General features: G+C 44.0%; 1 protein-coding gene across 1 annotated transcript in view; it reads left to right on the plus strand.

Moving 5' to 3' along the window:
• LOC130108005 (TOX high mobility group box family member 2-like) overlaps positions 1–20,434 on the plus strand; it is a 67,703-nt gene that overhangs the window by 19,795 nt on the left and 27,474 nt on the right. The window contains exon 3 of the mRNA XM_056274839.1: positions 12,126–12,398. Within this exon, the coding sequence (XP_056130814.1) occupies positions 12,126–12,398 (273 nt within the window). The remainder of the gene's footprint in view (positions 1–12,125; positions 12,399–20,434) is intronic.

Consider the following 20,434-nt stretch of genomic DNA (forward strand, 5'->3'; position numbering starts at 1 on the left):
GGCACAACCTGCCTTTTACCTCAACAAATCCCGCAGCCTTTGTAAATACCTTAACAGGCAGCACATCCACACACCGTCTGTATTTTCCTTATGTGTCACGTGCAATTTCATACATGCATGGTAGTTATATTTTTATTTGAAGCATAACTGTAAGAGTTAGCTTTGCACAGACACACACACACACACACACACACGCCTATTATTTGTCAAATGGGACAAATAATAGGTTCTTATACAATAGCTTTCTCGGCATTCATTCGAGATTTTAATTAGCTGTCTAACAGATATTGCTGGATGTGTGCCTACGTGCCAGAGTGTATTGTATACACACTCCTTGTATCCTTTTTCTTATTAGAGATTAAAGCATTTCAATCCATTATATTTAGGCTGAATTAAAAAAAAAAAGAAGACAACATGCCAATGTAGGGCCTTAAGGTAGTAATGTTTCATTTACATTCTGTTTTTGCCCGAGTTTCCACCCGATTCCCTTCTGGTTGTGCGCAGGTAGTTCTGCAGAAAAGGCCGTTATCCTCCTGACATGCAACCTGCGCGTCCCAAAACACACGCACCGAGTGGATTTACAGCTGCCCTATGAGAGCAAGACGCTGCAATTTGCCCTCTTCATGTGGGTTTTAAAGCACAACGTTTAGATACCTGTAGATGATGTGTGCCTGTGAAATAGGTCATCGTAGCCCGGACAGAGTCGCCTTTGTGTGAATGTCTGAGGTCCTCCACAGCGTACGCACCGAGGGTAACAGTTTGACACAGGCGAGAGATTGCCTTACACATAACATCTCAGGGCTTTTTAAAAAAAAACAGAAAACCACTAAACAGAAACAGCTTTCAGGGGGCCGTATACTTCACGCTTTCGACACAGTCTCGCCATTCAAGCGGGCGTCTTCTCCGATAGTATTGAGCACTGTATGTATTCTGTACCTGACAGGAATATGGCCGGCTCATATGGAGCTGCCAGATGTTCTGATGTTATTGACGTTTTTCATTTTGCTTATCTGTTGAGATCAGAGCTTGTGCGAAAGGCACGGGTGGCCTATTTTGCTGATCAGCGTTGTGGATCTGCTTATATACAGAATCAAATCAGGGGGAATTCTTGCAGCACTTTGCAGGATTTGAGGATGTGTTTTTTTTCCAATTATGTTATACTGATACAGAATGTTTTGTACAGTACAATAATAACAGCATAAGTTCTGCTGAACCACCCTCCCCCCTCGACCCGAGCCCCCGAGAGAGAGAAGAGAGAGAGAGATGAGAGAGAGAAGAGAGAGAGAGAGAGAGAGAGAGAGAGAGAGAGACAGACAGACAGACAGACAGACAGACAGACAGACACACTCTGACATGGGAGAGGTCCAGTGTGGCAGGTTTCTTTTTTTTTAGGATTGGGACCCAAATCAGTAGTGGGTTGTTTAAGTGATTACACTCAACAAGACTGCAGCCTGTTTACATGTGTTTGTGTGTGTGTGTGTGCGTATGCCTGCTTTAGGAATACTTTATGTTTTATGTGTTTGTGTGGTTGATGGAGTGTGTTTGCCTCTTATGTGTATGTTAATGTTAATGTGTGTGTGTGTGTGTGTGTGTTTGTGTTTGTGTTTATATGCGTATGTATGTTTACAAAAACTTCATGGCCACTATTTACAAAAAAGTTCATGGACTTGATATAAACATCCTCCCCAGAATTATGCCTAATCTATCTATGCATGTACACGTGTGTGTGTGTGTGTGTGTGTGTGTGTGTGTGTGTGTGTGTGTGCGTGTGTGTGTGTGAGAGAGAGAGAAAGAGAGAGCAAGAGGGCATGAGAGAGAGAGTCATTGAGTGTGTGTGTGTGTGTGTGTGTGTGTGTGTGTGTGTGTGTGTGTGTGTGTGAGAGCATGAGAGAGAGAGTGTGTGTGTGTGTGAGAGAGAGAGAGTGTGAGTAAGAGAGTTAGTGAGTGTGTGTGTTTACAACGAAATTCATGGACTCAGTATAAGCCACCCTCCCTCCCCACATCATGACCAGTCTATGCATGTACACTTATCTGCGTATATATTTACGTGTGCTTGTGCGTGTGTTCATGTGCGTGTGTAAACGTATGTATGTAGATAAGTGACTGAGTGATAGCCAACACAGAGAGAAGAGAGAAAGTGCTTGAACGAAAGAAAGAACGAGGGAGCGAGTAAATCGGTAATACATCTCCTCCTCCCTGTCTCTCACCCGTCTCCCCTCCTCAGCTACTTCCTCCTTCTACTTATACTGTACCCCCACACAGCTCTCTGTAAAGGGAAGCGGAGAGGCCGCCGGTCTGTAGAGGAGCACCTAGCAGCTGCCTGTTCTTTCCTCCTTGTTTTCAGCTTCTGGTTGTCTTGGTGGTGAGCCGCTCGTCTCCATCGGCCCAGCCAGCTGCAAGACAGCAGTAGCTGATGGTGGAGATTAGAATAGAAACTCCACCTGTTGGAAAGGCTCTCACTTTCTCTGGGGTTTTTATGAGCTGTTTGTCCCCCCCCCCCCTCTCTCTCTCTCTCGCTCGCTCTCTCTCTCTCTCTCTGTGTATCTGTCTGTCTTCCTGTTTGTCATGGTCTATCCGCCTGTCTCTCCCTCTCTTTTTCCTTCTCTCTCTCTCTGTTTTTCATCCAACCTTTCCCATCTTCTCCTTTGCTCTTTAAATGTATGCGCTCTCACACACGACACACAAACTTATGCATGCTCACACTTACACTTACACAAACACTTACACTCCCTGTTTTTCTCTTCCTGCCTGCCTGACAAATACATGCAGAGCGTGCACACACGTGTGCACGCACATGCACGCACTCGCTCTCTTCTCTCTCCCTCTCTCTCTCACTCTCACTCGCTCACTCGCTCACATACACACACACATTCTGACTCTGACAAAATACACACATGCTTAATGGTGTGTCTTTAACAACCGTCGTTATACCGATGTTGTTTAGCAATACAGCCAGCTGATGTCTCCCTCCCTCCCTCTCTCTCTCTCTCTCTCTCTCTCTCTCTCTCTCTCTCTCTCTCTCTCTCTCTCTCTCTCTCTCTCTCTCTCTCTCTCTCTCTCTCTCTCTCTCTCTCTCTCTCTCTCTCTCTCTCTCTCTCTCTCTCTCTCTCTCTCTCTCTCTCTCTCTCTGAGTCAGTGACACCTCAGCACACCCTGGCACCGCACACCCAATGTGGGCGATGGTGATGTGAAAAGGCACAGTTACTTAATGGTGACTCACAGTGTACCACTATACCCCCAGCACAACTGCAGCCTTCTCCTCCCTTCACCCCCCCCACCACCACCCCCCCTCCCATACTCCTCCTGCAGTCACTGAATCGGCACTTAGCATGTGTAAGTTCCTCTCTCTCGCTCTCCATCCATCCCTAATAAGAAATGCAAAGCATGATAGATTTTTTTCCCCCCAAAAAGAATGACAAATCAAGTGCTTCTTTAGACGTATCTGAAACTGATGGCAAAGCTTAGAAATTTACGTGTTGGTCAGATAGCTGGATACGAAACAATATTTATCAATATCTAACTAAGGACAGCTATCCAGATTTCGAAAGCATACACTCACACTGGAGTAGTCTGGGCTGGGGTTTCTTTTTTTCTTTTCTTTTTTAAACCGTTGAAACAATATTGGGGCAGCGGAACCTCAAAAATAAAACGGCATCGTAGGAACATCAGCACAACATCATTGCCCGTGCTGGGGAGGGGGGGTTTAAGTTCGAATTGTAGCCGGGGATTGCTTTTTTCTTTAAGTAGGTCAGCCCATGTCAGCCAATAAGTCCAATTACCATCAGCCTCTGAAATAGAACAAGCAGATATGCTCATCTCCAATGACCTCTGCTCCGCTTTCACAGAGCCGGAGATACCATGCTGGAAAGATTTCAGAAAAATGGAAAGATTTTTTCTTTCTTTTTCGGAATAGAGTGAGAAGAAAGTGGACCTTGAGCAGGTGCTGGCACCGAAAAGAAGGAACCACTTGTGTTTAAGGGATGAGATCAAAGTCAGGGATCCACAGCGGTGGAGAGCGCGGTGTGAAAAATACATGTTTCAGATGCAGGATTGGGAATATGAGAGCAATCATCTCTCAAGGCATCTGTTTATATCTGAAGCTTAAGTAACATCAAGAAGATTTTTGCACCCCCTACCCCCCCCTTTTTTTTCTTTCTTGGTGCAGTCCCTCAGCCTTCTTCTTGAACACACACCTCGCGTTAGAGAAAGAAAAAGGAAAAAAAAACACAAAACACTCACAAAAACCAAAAACCCAGAAACTTATCAGTAGCTAGAGTGCACTCAATGATTCATACACTCTTTTGAGAGAACTCGAAACCTTCGATCTATTTCGGGCTTGGCCTCTCTCTATATATGCAGCCCGGTGGAGCAGAGGGATTTAGTGGGACTAAGTAGTTTGATATTTCTATTGGTTTTCCAAGGGTGTTTTTTTTTCCTCTCTCTCTTCTCCTCTCTCTCTCTCTCTCTCTCTCACTCTCTCTCTCTTCTTCATGTCGCGCTCTTGCTCTCTCTCTCTCTCTCTCTCTCTCTCTCTCTCTCTCTCTCTCTCTCTCTCTCTCTCTCTCTCTCTCTCTCTCTCTCTCTCTCTCTCTCTCTCTCTCTCTCTCTCTCGCTTGCTCTCCCCTTTCCCCTTGTGATCTTTCACATCATATGGAGACCAAGGTCATGGCTGATTGAAATATAATAGAAGTGTAGACATCTGGCCTAATACTGTGGGAAGTTAAATCTATTTTAATGGCCCCTGCCGCACTGGATTCTCTCTGATGCACTCTTGCGCTTCACTGACAGTAAATCACAATGTTCTCTTATTACCCTGACTGGAATGAGGGCATAGAAAAAGAACAGGGATCCACATCATTTGTTTTCACCCCTCCCTGGCTTTTTCCTCTCTTCTCCTCCTCTCCTCTCCTTTCCTCTCCTCCTCCTCTCCTCTCCTTTCCTCTCCTCCTCTCCTCTCTGTTTTGCGACTCATAAAGCGAAGGGCTTAAAGAGAGTGACATCATGAAAATAAAAATAAAGGGGATTACGTGCCAGCTATTGTGCCATATGTGATTACTGGGGCTTCCATGTTCCCTTGGGGGGGATGAGTGACTACGAGACAACATATTTTATTTATTTATGCGATTCCCTCTAATGAATAAGAATAGGAAATGTGGCTGAGACCACAATATTGCCCCCTGTCAAGTACGCCCCCCCTTTTCTCTCTGTTCCAGTGCAGAGATCAGTTATTTTTTCACCCTTGATCTTTGATCTATGACCTTTTTATTTTTTTCCTCCCCCCCCAAGAGGAACTGACGTGAATTTGTCACGCGTGGCACTCTTTCACGCCTTTCATAATATTACTTTTTGCTGCTTTACAGTTCAGGCTCAATCTAGCACAGGTCCACCCACATCTGCAATCGAGAGCCGGCTCCTTTTTGCCCACCTAAATGAGATCCATTTTGATGTGACATTTGAGTGAATTGCCACTGGAGGGGGCAGCAGCGAAGAGGTTAGCGGACTCACAGGCTATTGGTTGAAGCTCTCCCCAGTCCACCCGCCCTTTAGTGATGGACGCTACCTATGACCCTGAGCTACGACTGGATGCAGAGAAACGGCTCCGCCCCCTCCCGCCACCACAACCTCCCCCTAACCCCTGTCCTTCCACACTCCACTTATCCTACTTCTGTCTTGCTGTCAGTCAGCTCAATTGTATTACACTGTCTGTTTCTGTTGATACTTCACCGAAATAGAGTTTCTTGTCATTTCAAAGCCAGGTCACACACCCGTTGTTGGCCCCGTGGACCGCCTCTCTAATGGCCACTGTTGTAGCGTGCCTCGGCCAGGTTACAGCGGCCTGTCTCTTACGCTGATGAGTTTGATTTTTGACCCTCTCTCCCCCCTCGAAGGTTGATCAGCGAAGGTGAATTTTGACATCCCTGTTAGATGTTTTAAAAATGCACCATAGTTCTCCGTCTATGGGGGCAACAGAGAGTGGACGTGAAGACCTTTATGTATGCATGGCCAGCTGTTGTTTGTCGCCAAAACAAGGCCACTCTGTCATTTTTTTCATAAAGTAGCATATGGCTGGTTGACTTTCCATAAGACATTGTATTTCCACTGAAAGGGGCTCTGTGGATTTCTGATGGAAAAAAGGCTGGTTTAATTTTATTTTTTTCTATAATAATTAGCGCTTTTTCAGACTTGAGCATTTGACGCTTTAATGCTTACTAAGGGAACGTCCTCTGTGTCACTCACACAATCTGCAGTAAACATGTCCATCAAAAGTGGACAATCCTCGACCTTGAACAGAGCACCCCCCCCCCTCCTCCTCCACCACCAAGTCAGGCTCTTCCATGTACAACAAGTTTACTTTTTTTGCCGCCGTCAAGTCGACATTAATGTTGTGGGACTAGCGGTTGCTACGATGCTCATAGGCCACCAAGGATTCACCATCAAGTGAAGAAGATTACTCTGGTGTGTTTTATATCAGGAAAACCTGGAGCATCACTGGTAGATTTGCTGCCACTTACTTAATTACCACACACAAGCTAAAGAGACAAAGTTTACTGGGTCTCCTGCTGCAGAAGACTGCTCGCATAGCTTTTTCTTGTACACTTTCCTTGACAAAGTGGGCTCTTGTCTGCTGTCTTTGCCTGGGGTAATACATGCTAACAAGCATGCACCAACCTCACTCAACGACCATGACGTTAGACATATATTCCGGGTGTCTGGGTGGCATGGCGGTCTATTCCGTTGCCTACCAACACGGTGATCGCTGGTTTGAATCCGTGTTACCTCCGGCTTGGTCGGGCATCCCTACAGACACAATTGGCCATGTCTGTGGGTGGGAAGCTGGATATGGGTGTGTGTCCTGGTTGCTGCACTAGTGCCTCCTCTGGTCAGTCAGGGTGGCTGTTCGGGGGGGAGGGGGAACTGGGGGTAATAGCGTGATCCTCCCACGTGCTACATCCCCCTGGTGAAACGCCTCACTATCAGGTGAAAAGAAGCAGCTGGCGACTCCACATGTATCAGAGGAGGCATGTGATAGTCTGCAGCCCTCCCCGGATCGGCAAAGGGAGTGGACTGGAATGGCTCAGAAGAGTGGAGTAATTGGCCAAGTACAACTTGGGAGAAAAAGGGGGGGGAATCCCCCCCCAAAAAAACCTATATATTCCTTACTGTCATCTCTTCGAACAAAGCAGTTTTTAACCTCTTTTTGGATCTGCAGCGAATGCGATTGCATGACCGTTCAATAGACTTCACTTGCAGACCATTTAATAGACTTCACTTGCATGTTGAAGTCCATCTAATGGCCATTTTGTGCGGCACACAAACATTTTGGTGGAAATTTGCAGTCATCAACGCTGTGGTCGTTTCGGATGTAGGGTGAAGTATCTCATTGTTTTTTACTAAGAGCCAGGGTCAAGTAATTTGCTGATATATGATGATGACAGACACCCGGTGGTGTGTGGAATGCCAGGTCACACCAGAGAACCACGCCTTGTCTTTATCCCCGCACTATATATTTTTAGATGGAAGGAACTGGAATGTTTAATCGTATTGTAGATGCTGTCATGTGTCATGCTATTCAAAGGAAATGTAGAAGAAGAAAAAAACCGTAGTGTCCTAGAAGGTCTGAAACAATGTCCTTGTCCAGCAAAATGAAAGATTTGCTTAAATTCGACCTCGGGTGGGAGGGTGAAGGTTAGCTGGAGAGACGGCTGAATCAACATTTGGCGTTTCCTTCTGACCCCTTTCTTTTCATCCACTCCCTGCCATGTCCTGAAAGACAGTATATTTATGAATTATTTATCTGCATTTGAAAATATTAAACTTGTTTTGTCCTTGTACTGTGTCTTATCTCCAAGGGCATCATAAGAAGCTGTAAAAATAATAATAAAAAAAAGAACAATACACAAAAATGTTGCAAGGCGAGGTCGTAAACGAACCTCGGATGGCAAAATCCTTGAACATGTGCATGACATGAGTTGTGTTTCACCTCAGAAAGCAGATGTGTCCAAAATGCATGATTTATTTGTATTGAGCTGTACTTGATGGCATGGATTTCACAAATGCTGTCAGTGTGACTGTATAACAAGAATACAATCCACCACAGCCACAGTTATGCTAACACTGTATTGCTGCCCAGTCTCAATCTGACATTAGAGACAAAGAAAATATACCAGGTGTTTCTCTGATGACTTGACAAGTACTGCATATAACATTATGAAGAGAGAGCTTCCTTCTGAAATTATACTACGGTCACCATTTGACAAACATTTCAGAAATTGATGGCATGGAAATTATGAAATAATAGTTATATGTAATCCTAGCTCCTTTCCTTAGGCAGTTAATTTTGCTAAACACTGAATAGTTATTTACCATTTTCAAATCACAGCACGCTCTCTTTTTTCCCTATCATCCCTTGTAAGCACCTAGACAGCTACCCATACCCTGCCTACCTACAGCAAACAGTCAGAAATGCAAACCCTGGAGACGTTTTTTTTCTTTTTAATTCATTAGACAAAACTAACTGCGGCGTCCTTGATAACATCATGAGAAACATGGGACAGTGAAGAAACAGACATTTGCTAAGCCGCTTATTGTGGGAAAAGGAATCCTCAATGATAATATTTTCAAGCAAGTAGCGTGAGTGTTATGGGAAAAGGAAATAGCACATCATCTACTGATAGCCAACATTCTTTCTTTTAGTATTATTTTCTCGCAAACGATAGCGCACATTATGAGACTTTTATCCTGTCCTCAAGCACCGGCAGTACGGGGGGGGGGGCATACTACAGTGGCTGTTTCTCTGCCTTTCTTGTCATTTGTTTGCTAAAACTATTTGTTTGCAAGATGAACGGCTGCTCTGGCAGGCGAGATGACAGCCTACACGAGGATGATATTGAATTGATTTCTGAAATGTTGCAGAACGGACTGCTTGATGTGTACCACGCGACATGAATAATAAAAATTCTATTAAAAAGCTCTTGAATGGCTGACACTGGAATATTATTTGTGATGATTAATTTTCCTCAGTCATTATAAAGGGGAGTCGGCATCAGATTGCCTCTGACAAAATTGCTTTTCATTCCCTGGTGAATACCCTCAGTGTGCTTTTTGAGAACACAAAACCATATTTCTCAGCGCAATATTATGTCAAGATAGGCCCTGGCAGAGACAACCACGGGCCTAGCTCATGTGTCACCTGATTAGTAGTACAAAATCTTAAGTGTTTCACCTGGTTGTGAGGAAGGGGGAAGGTCATTTGGGCATATTAGATTCCTTGCTTATTGAAGAGTGTCAGGTTTGTTATGTCCAGCCATTTTATTTAAAAGGAGGGTGGACTTAATATTGCATTTTGTTGCTCAAGGACAGTGCTACATATTCATTATGTGGGTTCCCACCCCCTTTTTTTTTCTCCCCAATTGTACCTGGCCAAAATCACCCCACTCTCTGAGCTGTCCCGGTCACTGCTCCACCCCCTCTGCCCATCTGGGGAGGGCTGTAGACTACCACATGCCTCCTCCGATACATGTGGCGTTGCCAGCCGCTTCTTTTCACCTGACAGTGAGAAGTTTCACCAGGGGGATGTAGCACGTGGGAGGATCACGCTATACCCCCTAGTCTCCCCCCCAAACAGATACCCCGACTGACCAGAGGAGGCACTAGTGCAGCGACCAGGACACTTAAACACATCCGGCTTCCCACCTGCAGACACAGCCAATTGTGTCTGTAGGGACGCCTGACTAAGCCGGAGGTAACACGGGGATTCGAACTGGCGATCCCCATGTTGTTAGGCAATGGAATAGATCGCCATGCCACCCGCACACCCCCTTTATATTGTTTTAGTCGGTACAGTTGCTGCAATCGAATGACTGACTATTCAGTCTTTCAGCTTTTCTACTACATACCTTGTTTTTTAAAAAATTCAATTCTTTTATGCACTTCAGTCTCTTTTGTGATTGTATATTTTCAGCTAAACGTTTTTTCCACTGGCACTTTCAAAAAAGTAAGAAGAAAAGCAGATATGGAAAATATAAAAAGCCACTTATGACGCTTATGATAATGGACACATCCTTTGTTGCTAGTGCCTCCATCAGACTGTTAATGAGGCTTTATATTTGCTGTAAAAGCATTGTTTAGTGCAAATATTGCGAATTGGCCAAGTTCCAAGTATACGACACAACATAACTTCACCTTGATTGTCTCTAATTCTTACCATTCATCTATGACTGCATAGCAACAACTAGAGATGACTGCTCATTATCCTTAAAGAGTCAGATTCAACAGCAGACTTGTTTTTCAATTAGCCAGCTAGGTTTCAATATTGACTTGGTGAGGCGATTTAGTCATACACAATATACACTTACCGGCCACTTTATTAGACACACCTGTCCAACTGCTCGTTAACGCAAATTTCTAATCAGCCAATCACATGGCAGCAACTCAATGCATTTAGGCATGTAGACATGGTCAAGACGATCTGCTGCAGTTCAAACCGAGCATCAGAATGGGGAAGAAAGGTGATTTAAGTGACTTTGAACGTGGCATGGTTGTTGGTGCCAGACGGGCTGGTCTGAGTATTTCAGAAACTGCTGATCTACTGGGATTTTCACGCACAACCATCTCTAGGGTTTACAGAGAATGGTCCGAAAAAGAGAAAATATCCAGTGAGCGGCAGTTCTGTGGGCGAAAATGCCTTGTTGATGCCAGAGGTCAGAGGAGAATGGCCAGACTGGTTCGAGCTGATAGAAAGGCAACAGTAACTCAAATAACCGTTCATTACAACCGAGGTATGCAGAAGAGCATCTCTGAACGCACAACACGTCGAACCTTGAGGCAGATGGGCTACAGCAGCAGAAGACCACACCGGGTGCCACTCCTGTCAGCTAAGAACAGGAAACTGAGGCTATAATTCGCACAGGCTCACCAAAATTGGACAATAGAAGATTGGAAAAACGTTGCCTGGTCTGATGAGTCTCGATTTCTGCTGCGACATTCAGATGGTAGGGTCAGAATTTGGCGTCAACAACATGAAAGCATGGATCCATCCTGCCTTGTATCAACGGTTCAGGCTGGTGGTGGTGGTGTAATGGTGTGGGGGATATTTTCTTGGCACACTTTGGGCCCCTTAGTACCAATTGAGCATCGTGTCAACGCCACAGCCTACCTGAGTATTGTTGCTGACCATGTCCATCCCTTTATGACCACAGTGTTCCCATCTTCTGATGGCTACTTCCAGCAGGATAACGTGCCATGTCATAAAGCTCGAATCATCTCAGACTGGTTTCTTGAACATGACAATGAGTTCACTGTACTCAAATGGCCTCCACAGTCACCAGATCTCAATCCAGTAGAGCACCTTTGGGATGTGGTGGACCGGGAGATTCGCATCATGGATGTGCAGCCGACAAATCTGCAGCAACTGCGTGATGCTATCATGTCAATATGGACCAAACTCTCTGAGGAATGTTTCCAGTACCTTGTTGAATCTATGCCACGAAGGATTAAGGCAGTTCTGAAGGCAAAAGGGGGTCCAACCCGGTACTAGCAAGGTGTACCTAATAAAGTGGCCAGTGAGTGTATATACTCTAACACACAATTCAAGGTAGTATAATTGTGTAGGCAAAGGAAATGAAAATGAATGAATTATATATATATATATATATATAAAGATAGATATAGGAAAAAAAACTTTAATACATAGCAGTACAAGCTTGTTTTGTGCATCGTGCACTCATCAGCTGGTTGAATCACATTGTCAGCTGATGAGTGTGCGACGCATGAAACAAGCTTGTACTGCTATGTATTAAAGTTTTTTTCCTACATCTATCTTAATATTCCACTCCTCGTTTGTTTAGCACTTTTATCAACACCATTGACGGTTTTCAAAAAAAAAAGAAGAAGATATATATGCATCTATATAGTGCCGGCAGTTATAGAAATATTAATAACACTGGGTTTCTACTATAGGTATTGCATTTACACTTGGGAATATTGAACGGGTGAGAAACATATGAACAGAAAGAAAAGAAAGATCTAACTATTGCCCAGTAAGTAGATTAAATGCTGTAATGTGGTAATGAAGCATCGGCTTTCATCCCTCACTCACACCTCCTTCTGTGTTTGCCCTCCTTCAGAACTACTCTAGTCAGGGCAGGGGCAGCAATGGCGCCGGGGGAGGAGGAGGAGGAGGTGCAGGGGATGAGGACTACGAGATTCCCCCCATTACACCCCCCAACCACGCCGACCCCTCTCTGCTGCACCTTATGGAGCACGAGTCAGGCTACCCCTTCCACTCTCTGCCCCACAACGGGCTTCTCAACCCCTACTCCTACCCGGAGCTGCCCGCCCTCATGATGTCCAACATGCTGGGCCAGGACAGCCACCTCCTCTCTGGGCCTATGCACTCGGTAAGTTACACCATCTGTCTGTCTCATTTTAGTTCCTCTGTTTGTTTTTTTTCCCTCGTTTGCGTGTTTTTTAACATGTAAGATATTGCCAAGGTGAATGGAAATAAGGTTGCATGGTGTTATGGTCACAAAGTGCAACTGTTGTGTGACTTTGTTGTGACAGAATGATACAGGATCATTGTCTTAAGTTAATGATTTAAAGAAGGTCGACTGTTGACTCCACATTTTGAATAGAGTAGCTAATGGTACGTATTATTTACATAATATCTTGATTGGATGCTTGACATTGACATTGAGCTAAAGACAACATTGACATGGAAGTGAGCTAAAGTTCACTCATCTGAATCATGTTTTTCGCTAACAATCCAGAAAAGCAAGCTGATTCATCACAAACTCTTACACACTTTTATCAAAAGATTTGTTTGAATATGTTAAAGGTGATGGAGCACATCTTACTTGCTTCTCTGTCGATGGCATTTCTGTGAAATCCTACAGCAGGTGAATACCACATGAACAATACCAAGTGATAGAAAATGAGGGAGAGAGTAAGGGTGATAGAGGGTAATAGTAGTGGGGGTGCAGGGAATATATATTTTTCCAATTTTATTACCAATGAGGATTATAACGGTAATTTAAAAAATGCGAAATCTTTAGCATCTTACAACAGCATTAGTTTTTAGGCACAATCACTCACATTTTTGGAGGGGTTGCAATCCCTTCCACCTCAACCCGAACCTATGCAGATGGCATGGCTAAACGTGAGTTAGTTTGTGAATCAGAAACCTGGTTCAAGAGGTATTTTGCATTTAAAATGATAAGCATATAGGTAAAAGAGATAAAGGAGGTATTGGCCAATTTTTACTTTATTAGATAAGATAGTGCTGACAGACAGGAAATACAAGGTGGAGAGAGAGGTGAAGACACAGGTGAAGACACGGTGAGGTGGGGTGTGCACTAGGCTGCGGAAGCATCCATTCAATCCCCCCTTCCCTCGATTGTGATTGCCAATGTACAATCTCTCCGGAGCAAGATGGACAACCTATGTGCCAGGTTCCAAGTGGAGAAAGCCTTTCAGGAGGTTTGCATTTTCACCCTGACCAAGACCTTGCTGAATGACTCTATTCCTGATGAAGAGGTTAGCCTGGATAACTTCACCATGATCAGAGTGGACAGGATAAGGGAGTCTGGTAAGTAGAGGGGTGGCTAGGTCTGTATTTCCATCAATAACTGATGGTGCAGAAACATCAAGATCCATGATAGGGTCTGCACACCGGACAAAGAAATGCTGACCCTGTCGCTTCACCCCTACTACCTCCCACAGGAATTTCCCACTGCGGTCATCAGCTGCGTGTACATCCCGCCTGGCGTAAACACCAAAACCGCAGCTGAGCTAGCAGCCCAGAGCACCCATGCTATGTGTTCATTATGGGGGATTTTAACAGCTGCAGGCTGGACAGTGTTCTCCCGTCCTTTAAACAGTATGTCGATATCCCTACAAGAAAAAAAAAATGTTTTGGACTTGTGTTATGGGAACATACAAAATACTTATGTACACCAGTCGTGTGCAGCCACAGCTGGGCTCCACAGACCATAACATTGTCTTCCTGCTTCCGCAATACACGCAAGTACTAAATGCCTTAAACCACTCACCTACATCGTCAACCTGAGGTCAGAGAACGCAACTGCACAGCTACAGGTGTCCTTTGCATGCACCGACTGGAGAATTTTTGATGGTAATCTGAATGTGAGAGTAGAGATAATCATGGATTACATCAAGTTTTGCATGGCGACTATGATCCCACCCAAAACGATCGAAAAATACCCTAAATCCAGACCATGGATAACTCCTCAAATAAAACGTACGCTTAAGGAAAAACAGCAAGCTTTCCATCACAAGGACTGGCTTCCCTCAGAGCCATTAACTGCCATGTGAAAAATTAAATCAAGAAAGCAAAACTGGCATATAAGGACAAATTATAACAGGACTTTAGCACCATGAATACCAGGCATGCCTTTCAGAAGGTGAGAACACTCACTGGGTCCACCTCAAAAACCAGCACTCGTACACCCACTGACCCCACCTCATTCTCTAAAGACCTGAACAATTTCTCTGCATGGTTTGACACTCAACTATTGCACTGAGTGTGAGAGATTGCTTGGGAGCCTACCAACCCCAAAGCAGTCGCACTCCGTCCCTTTCACAGAAGTGGACGTCTACCATCAGCTTTACATGAGGTGTAAAGCTGGCAAGGTCCCCAACCCAGATGGGATCACAGGAAGGCTGCTCAAAAGCTGCCTTGGAGCTCTGCCCTGTTCTCCATTCTATCTTGAGTGAGTCGCTCCAGACTGTAACTGTCCCCACCCTCCGGAAAACATCTACCGTCATTCCTGTCCCCAAGAAACTCCACCCCTCTGAACTGAATCACTACAGACCAGTAGTGCTCACTGCCATCATTGCAAAATGCTTCAAGAAAGTGGTACTGAATGCCATCCTGCCAGTTGTTAGCCCACAGCTGGATTCCTAGCAGTTCCCTTACAAGGCCTAAAGCAGGAAAGAGGGTGCTGTGGCATGTCTCCTTTACACTCTCCTCTAACACCTGGACTGGCCACCATGCCAGGGTCCTCTTCACAGATTTTAGCTCCACCTTTAACACCATTCAAGGATATCTGATGATCAGCAAACTCTACCTCTCCACATTCCACTTCTCCTCATCCATTGGAGCCACAGTTTCCTCAGTGAAAGACCTGAGGCAGTCAGGGTGGGTACCGCTACATCCCCCATCATCAATGTCAACATTGGAGCCCCTCAAGGCTGTGTTCTGAGTCCCTTTCTATAGTCACTCTACACCGATGACTGTCTTAGCCCCTCCTCCATTACAAAATACTTCATATATTCTGATGACACAGCGATACTCACCCTCCTCACAGACAGAGACTCAGTCACAGCCTACCAACAACCCATTGCCCACTTCTTCCCCCAGTGGTGCATGAAAAGTCACCTCCTCCTCAGCATTGTCAAGATGAGGGAGCTCATCTTTGACATCCGCAATAAACTCACCACCCCAAGTTGCCCCACTTCCATCAATGGCCAGCCAGCCAGTGGAGATGGTGGAGAGTTTTAAGTACCTCGGCATCATCCTGGACAATAAACTTAGCTTTGATCACCACATCACAAACATCCATAAATGCTGCCAACAATGACTCTGCCATCCGCAAATTTCGGGTTATCTCAGTCAAACCCCACCTCCTGCTCCTTCTTCTGTACCGAAGTATTATTGAACCCATCCACCTGTGTTGCGCCACCTGCTATTTCACCATGCTCACCCTCACCAATAGAAACAAGCTCCTGAAAATCACTAACATATCTTCTAAAATAATTGGTCTCCCCATTCCCAACCTGCCAACCCTCATTGACACTGCCACCATTCACAGAGCACTGACCATAGGACATGACTGCTGCCACCCCCTCAACCCATGCTTCACCCTCCTCCCCTATGGCCACAGATACAGACTATGCAAGAAACACTTTAGGAGTTGTGTGACCTCAGCTATCACTGCCTTAAATAGTCTGGACATACTGCAACAGACAGACTTATGTTGTTGTGCTGTTTTTGTTTGCTTATACCCTGTTTTGAGTATTACTCATGTACAGACTATGACATTTTTGCAAATTTTCTCTATAGAGGACAATAAAGAATGAATCCGAATCTTAATCTGAATCTTTGGGATTTGGCCGAATCTGAATCTGAATCTTTGGGATTTGGAGTGGTCAAACACTAATGCAATTATTGTGGATTGTAGCTCTAGTTAAACACAGGAAGAGTCTAAATGTCCACTCCTGTCCCAAATCTAAAGTCAAGGTAGTTACGTATAGCCTGACAAAGCATTTGATGGAAATGTCCATTACTATAGATTGCTATGTCCTTGTTTTAGGGTTCAGATGAATTCCTCCGTACCAAAGGATAATTTGTGGTGTAAAAAGACCTCTATCACTCAGCCTCATAAAACGTTACCTACCAATTGTCTCATTAATGTTAAAATATAAAATATTACCCTTGTCATTTTTTTCTAATCTCTCTTGTACACCATTGTTGGCATCCCCAGACATACTCTTATGAACGAAAAAGTTAGTATCGCAATTAACATCTGTTGCCATAGAGGACCGTAAAGCTACAACACATTCGAGAAAAAGCCCAAACCAATATATGCAACATTTATACATTCAGAGAGGTACCGTCTTCTTAACAGTCACATCTTTGCAGCAGAGGCTCTTAAATATCTATTCAGCTGCACAATTCAAAGATTTCAGTCCTTCAAAGTGATTCAAGAAAGAAAGCATTTGTTATGATTGGCAAAGCCAAAAAGACAGGGTGTGTGTGTGTGTGTGTGTAGTGTCTGTGGTACCAGTGGGGGGGGGGGGTCTCCCTTGTCAGCTACTTCTTCTTTTTCAAACGGATACAGAGGAACCCACTTCCAACCCCAAGTAAAGCGACTTTTTCATGTGTTAAACATGCTTCAGACCGAACATGCAAACACCCCTGGCGAACACATTCAGATGCTTTAATCATAGAATCGAACCCTGATGAATTATAGATGGCCTGTGTAGTGAATTATTCAACATTATATACTTTCATCTGACATAAATATTACTTTCTCTCTCTCTCTCTCTTTCTCTCTCTCTATCTCTCTTCCTTCCATCATGAATATTTATGCTTTAATGTGAGCATCCGTGGCATTTATCCTTCGTTAATCAGGTCTTATGTGATTTTCAGAATCTAACTGCATAAGTTGCAGGATATATTTTCTGTGGGTGGTAGCTGAGGCCTCCATTAAAGGCGGTCTTCAGGATTTGGTCAATGTCCACTGGCTGCTGAGCTGAGTATTCCTAGTGAATCTGAAAGATGCTGTTGACAGGAACATTTAAAGCAGGTCTGCATTGTCTACTTATTCGGAGACGGTTGAAGGAAATGCTTTCATTATTTTGCCACAAATACGAAATAGAGATTATCTCTGGGATTTGGATGAGTTGATTTTTGCAGAAAGCAGTTTTCAGTCAATGTTATGTATCCATGTTTGTGCCTCTGTGTGTATGTGAGTGTGTGTGTGTGTGTGTGTGTGTGTGTGTGTGTGTGTGTGTGTGTGTGTGTGTGTGTGTCAGGGTCTCTGTGCATATCAGTACATCATGTCTATATACAGTACGACTGCATGCAACAAAGCAGCCCTCCTCGGCCAATAACATTTCAGGAGTAGAGGGAGCACCTGGTTTTAAACAGCTTTTGTTTCACCTTTGCAATTATTTATTTTCAAATAGCCCTTCAGGGTAATGTTCCATTTTCTTATTTCACACCTCCTTTTCTCATAAATGAACCGTCATTGCAATAAATCACTGCACAAACAGAGACTTGCACACACTGTGAAAGGTCCAAAGATTTATGTAACACATTCATGTATCCCACTTCCACATTTTAGTACTACTCTGGCAGAGCCTGGCTAATAATAGCAGCTATTAATATTTCCTGTTGCCTGGCAACCCCTGCAAGTAATAGCTTACTCTGGAAAAAATAGATGACCGATAAGAAAGAAGGGGGGGGCATTCAATTCATTTATTATCTCCTGGGACAAGAGGAGCTTATTTCTGGGGCTGAGGAATAGGAAAGTAGGCTGTATATTGAGAAATATTTTAAAGCAATTGAAGACGAGGTTATTTTCATTTTGGTTCCATTAGAGATATTTCATTTGACATTTCCCCAAGAAAGTCAATTAACCTTAATTTCATACTGATGAAGGTATAATAAGGGAGATTGAATTCGTGTCTGCTGAGGGCTTTAAGACAAATAAGGTTGCCAAGAGTAGGTAAAGGCTGCAAATTTTGGTGGGCAAAAGGGGATACAACATAAAGACAAGGCAGAGCAGTCTCCTTACTATTTTGACAAAAACCTTACGAAGTAAAGCAACAAAATTGGAAGCGATAGCCGGAACGCTATCGTTTGACAGTCTTCTGTAAACGTCGCTGAAGAAGATAAAAAGTCAACAGCAGTACCTTAAGGACACACTATCCTGCAATGAAAGCTATCCTACAGCGCTCATAAACCTCCTACAAATACAAGCTCAGCTGGAGCAACAGATACACTTCATCTCAAGGGATGATGTTGCTGGGTTTTGTACAACATTTAGCCCAAGGCTAAAGCTCTGTAAACTTCCCCCTGCTTTGGGATTTTCTGTTTTCACCATGCATCGATCCTACGGCAAACACAGTTCAATCATTACTGCAGTGAGAGCAGAGAATTGACCATCATCATCATCACTCTGCATAGGCAATTTTGTATTTGACCAGTCTCTATAGCTTAAAAGTTAATGTATTCTGCTCTTTTGGTGTTGGCTATTCAACAAAGTTGAAAATTTAGACCAGTAGAGCAGCTGGTGTTCCAGCAAAGGGCTTGTTTTTTGTTTTTATTTACTTTTTGTTCAATCTGTTCTTTACAACCTTTCCCTTCCCAGCTCACCCCGATTGCTCAGAAGGCGATGAAAGTTTTAGCTTGAGTCTGCAATAGACAGAGAAATGGGTATTAAACGATATACACAAAGGTTTTGATTTTCCGCTTTCCTTTAAACTTGCACATCATCCGGCTTTGTTTGGATATGACGAGTGATGGTTACTGCAGCAGTGAAATATTGTTCATAATAGTCTTGACTGTCAGTTTTGAAGCGTTTTTCAAACTTGAAATTGCTCCATTTACAAGGACTCAAACAGAACAGAAGGATAAACAACAGGGTTGCCAGAGACATAGCCGTCATTCAGAAGTGCTCCTCATTGCTGTCTCTCTGACCCCCACCCCCCATACACACACACACACACACACGCACACGCACGCACACCCACTTCCACCCACCCCCAACAGCAATGACCCAGTCACCTAGCTTTTTCAAATCAAGGCAGAAAGAGCCAAGTCTTGGATGACTGGCTACTGTGAAATGTAACACTCTGCAGTGGGAGTGCTTATTACTGAGGGAGAATCCCTATCTCACCCTTAGCTGTCAGCGTTGTCTCCACCACAGTGCTGGGGGTAGGGGGAGGGGTCTTGTGTTCAACAGGCCCCCGAGTTCTCTGGGTCTGGTTGGTATATGAGCAAAGGGAGACGCCAGTGAGATTTGTATCTTTCAAAAAAAAAGAAAGGAAGAGGGAATTCTCTGGCAGACGGTAATGAGGGGTCGTGAAGGGGTTTGCGGAGCGGGCCCAACATGGAGCCTTGAGGGGCACCAGCACATTTAAATATTGAAACAGAGCACCAGCCCTTGTCTCATTACAAGCGTAATTAGGCTAGTTTGGGGAAAAAAGCGCTAACCACAAAAAAGGCAGCTGCCAAGTCTGCAAGTTCATGTCGCACATAGTCACATGTTCTGAATTGGGGATTTGTTCAATCTTGTTAAACATGCGGTTCTACATTACTATTTTTGGCAGGATTTGTCACTAAAAGACCAGAGGCAGCCCCTTTTTAAGATGCTTAGAGATGGTATCAATTCTAGTTATCATTGATTACATGCATAAGTGCTGGTTAGAAAAGACAGGAAAGTTATGGTTTTATCAAATATGGTTTTGCAAGAAGGTACTCAATCTTGGTCCATCAACAGATAAATATAACTGACATACTTTTAGTCTTTGTGGTGTATTAATGTATATTTTCACTATACATTGTTGATAGTGTGTGAGACTGTGCTTTTCTACACAGCTATCATACGCGCGCGCGCGCGTGTGTGTGTGTGTGTGTGTGTGTGTGTGTGTGTGTGTGTGTGTGTGTGTATTTAAGTCTACATGTGTCATTACAATATGTGCCTTTGTTTTCAGGATCGATTTTTTTTGTCAGAGCCTTTGATTGCTGCAAGGTTATATGATCTTGACTTAATTTGACTTTGTTTGATCTGCTAAAGAAAATTTACTTATCACTTGGCATTTAGGACATAGACTGCGAGGGAAAAGGCCACCGCCATTTTAATACAATGATATAAAAACTTTATTGAAGGCTGGGGATGTTGACAAT

The sequence above is a fragment of the Lampris incognitus genome, chromosome 2, assembly GCF_029633865.1.
Source record: "Lampris incognitus isolate fLamInc1 chromosome 2, fLamInc1.hap2, whole genome shotgun sequence".
Classification (NCBI taxonomy): Eukaryota; Metazoa; Chordata; class Actinopteri; order Lampriformes; family Lampridae; genus Lampris; species Lampris incognitus.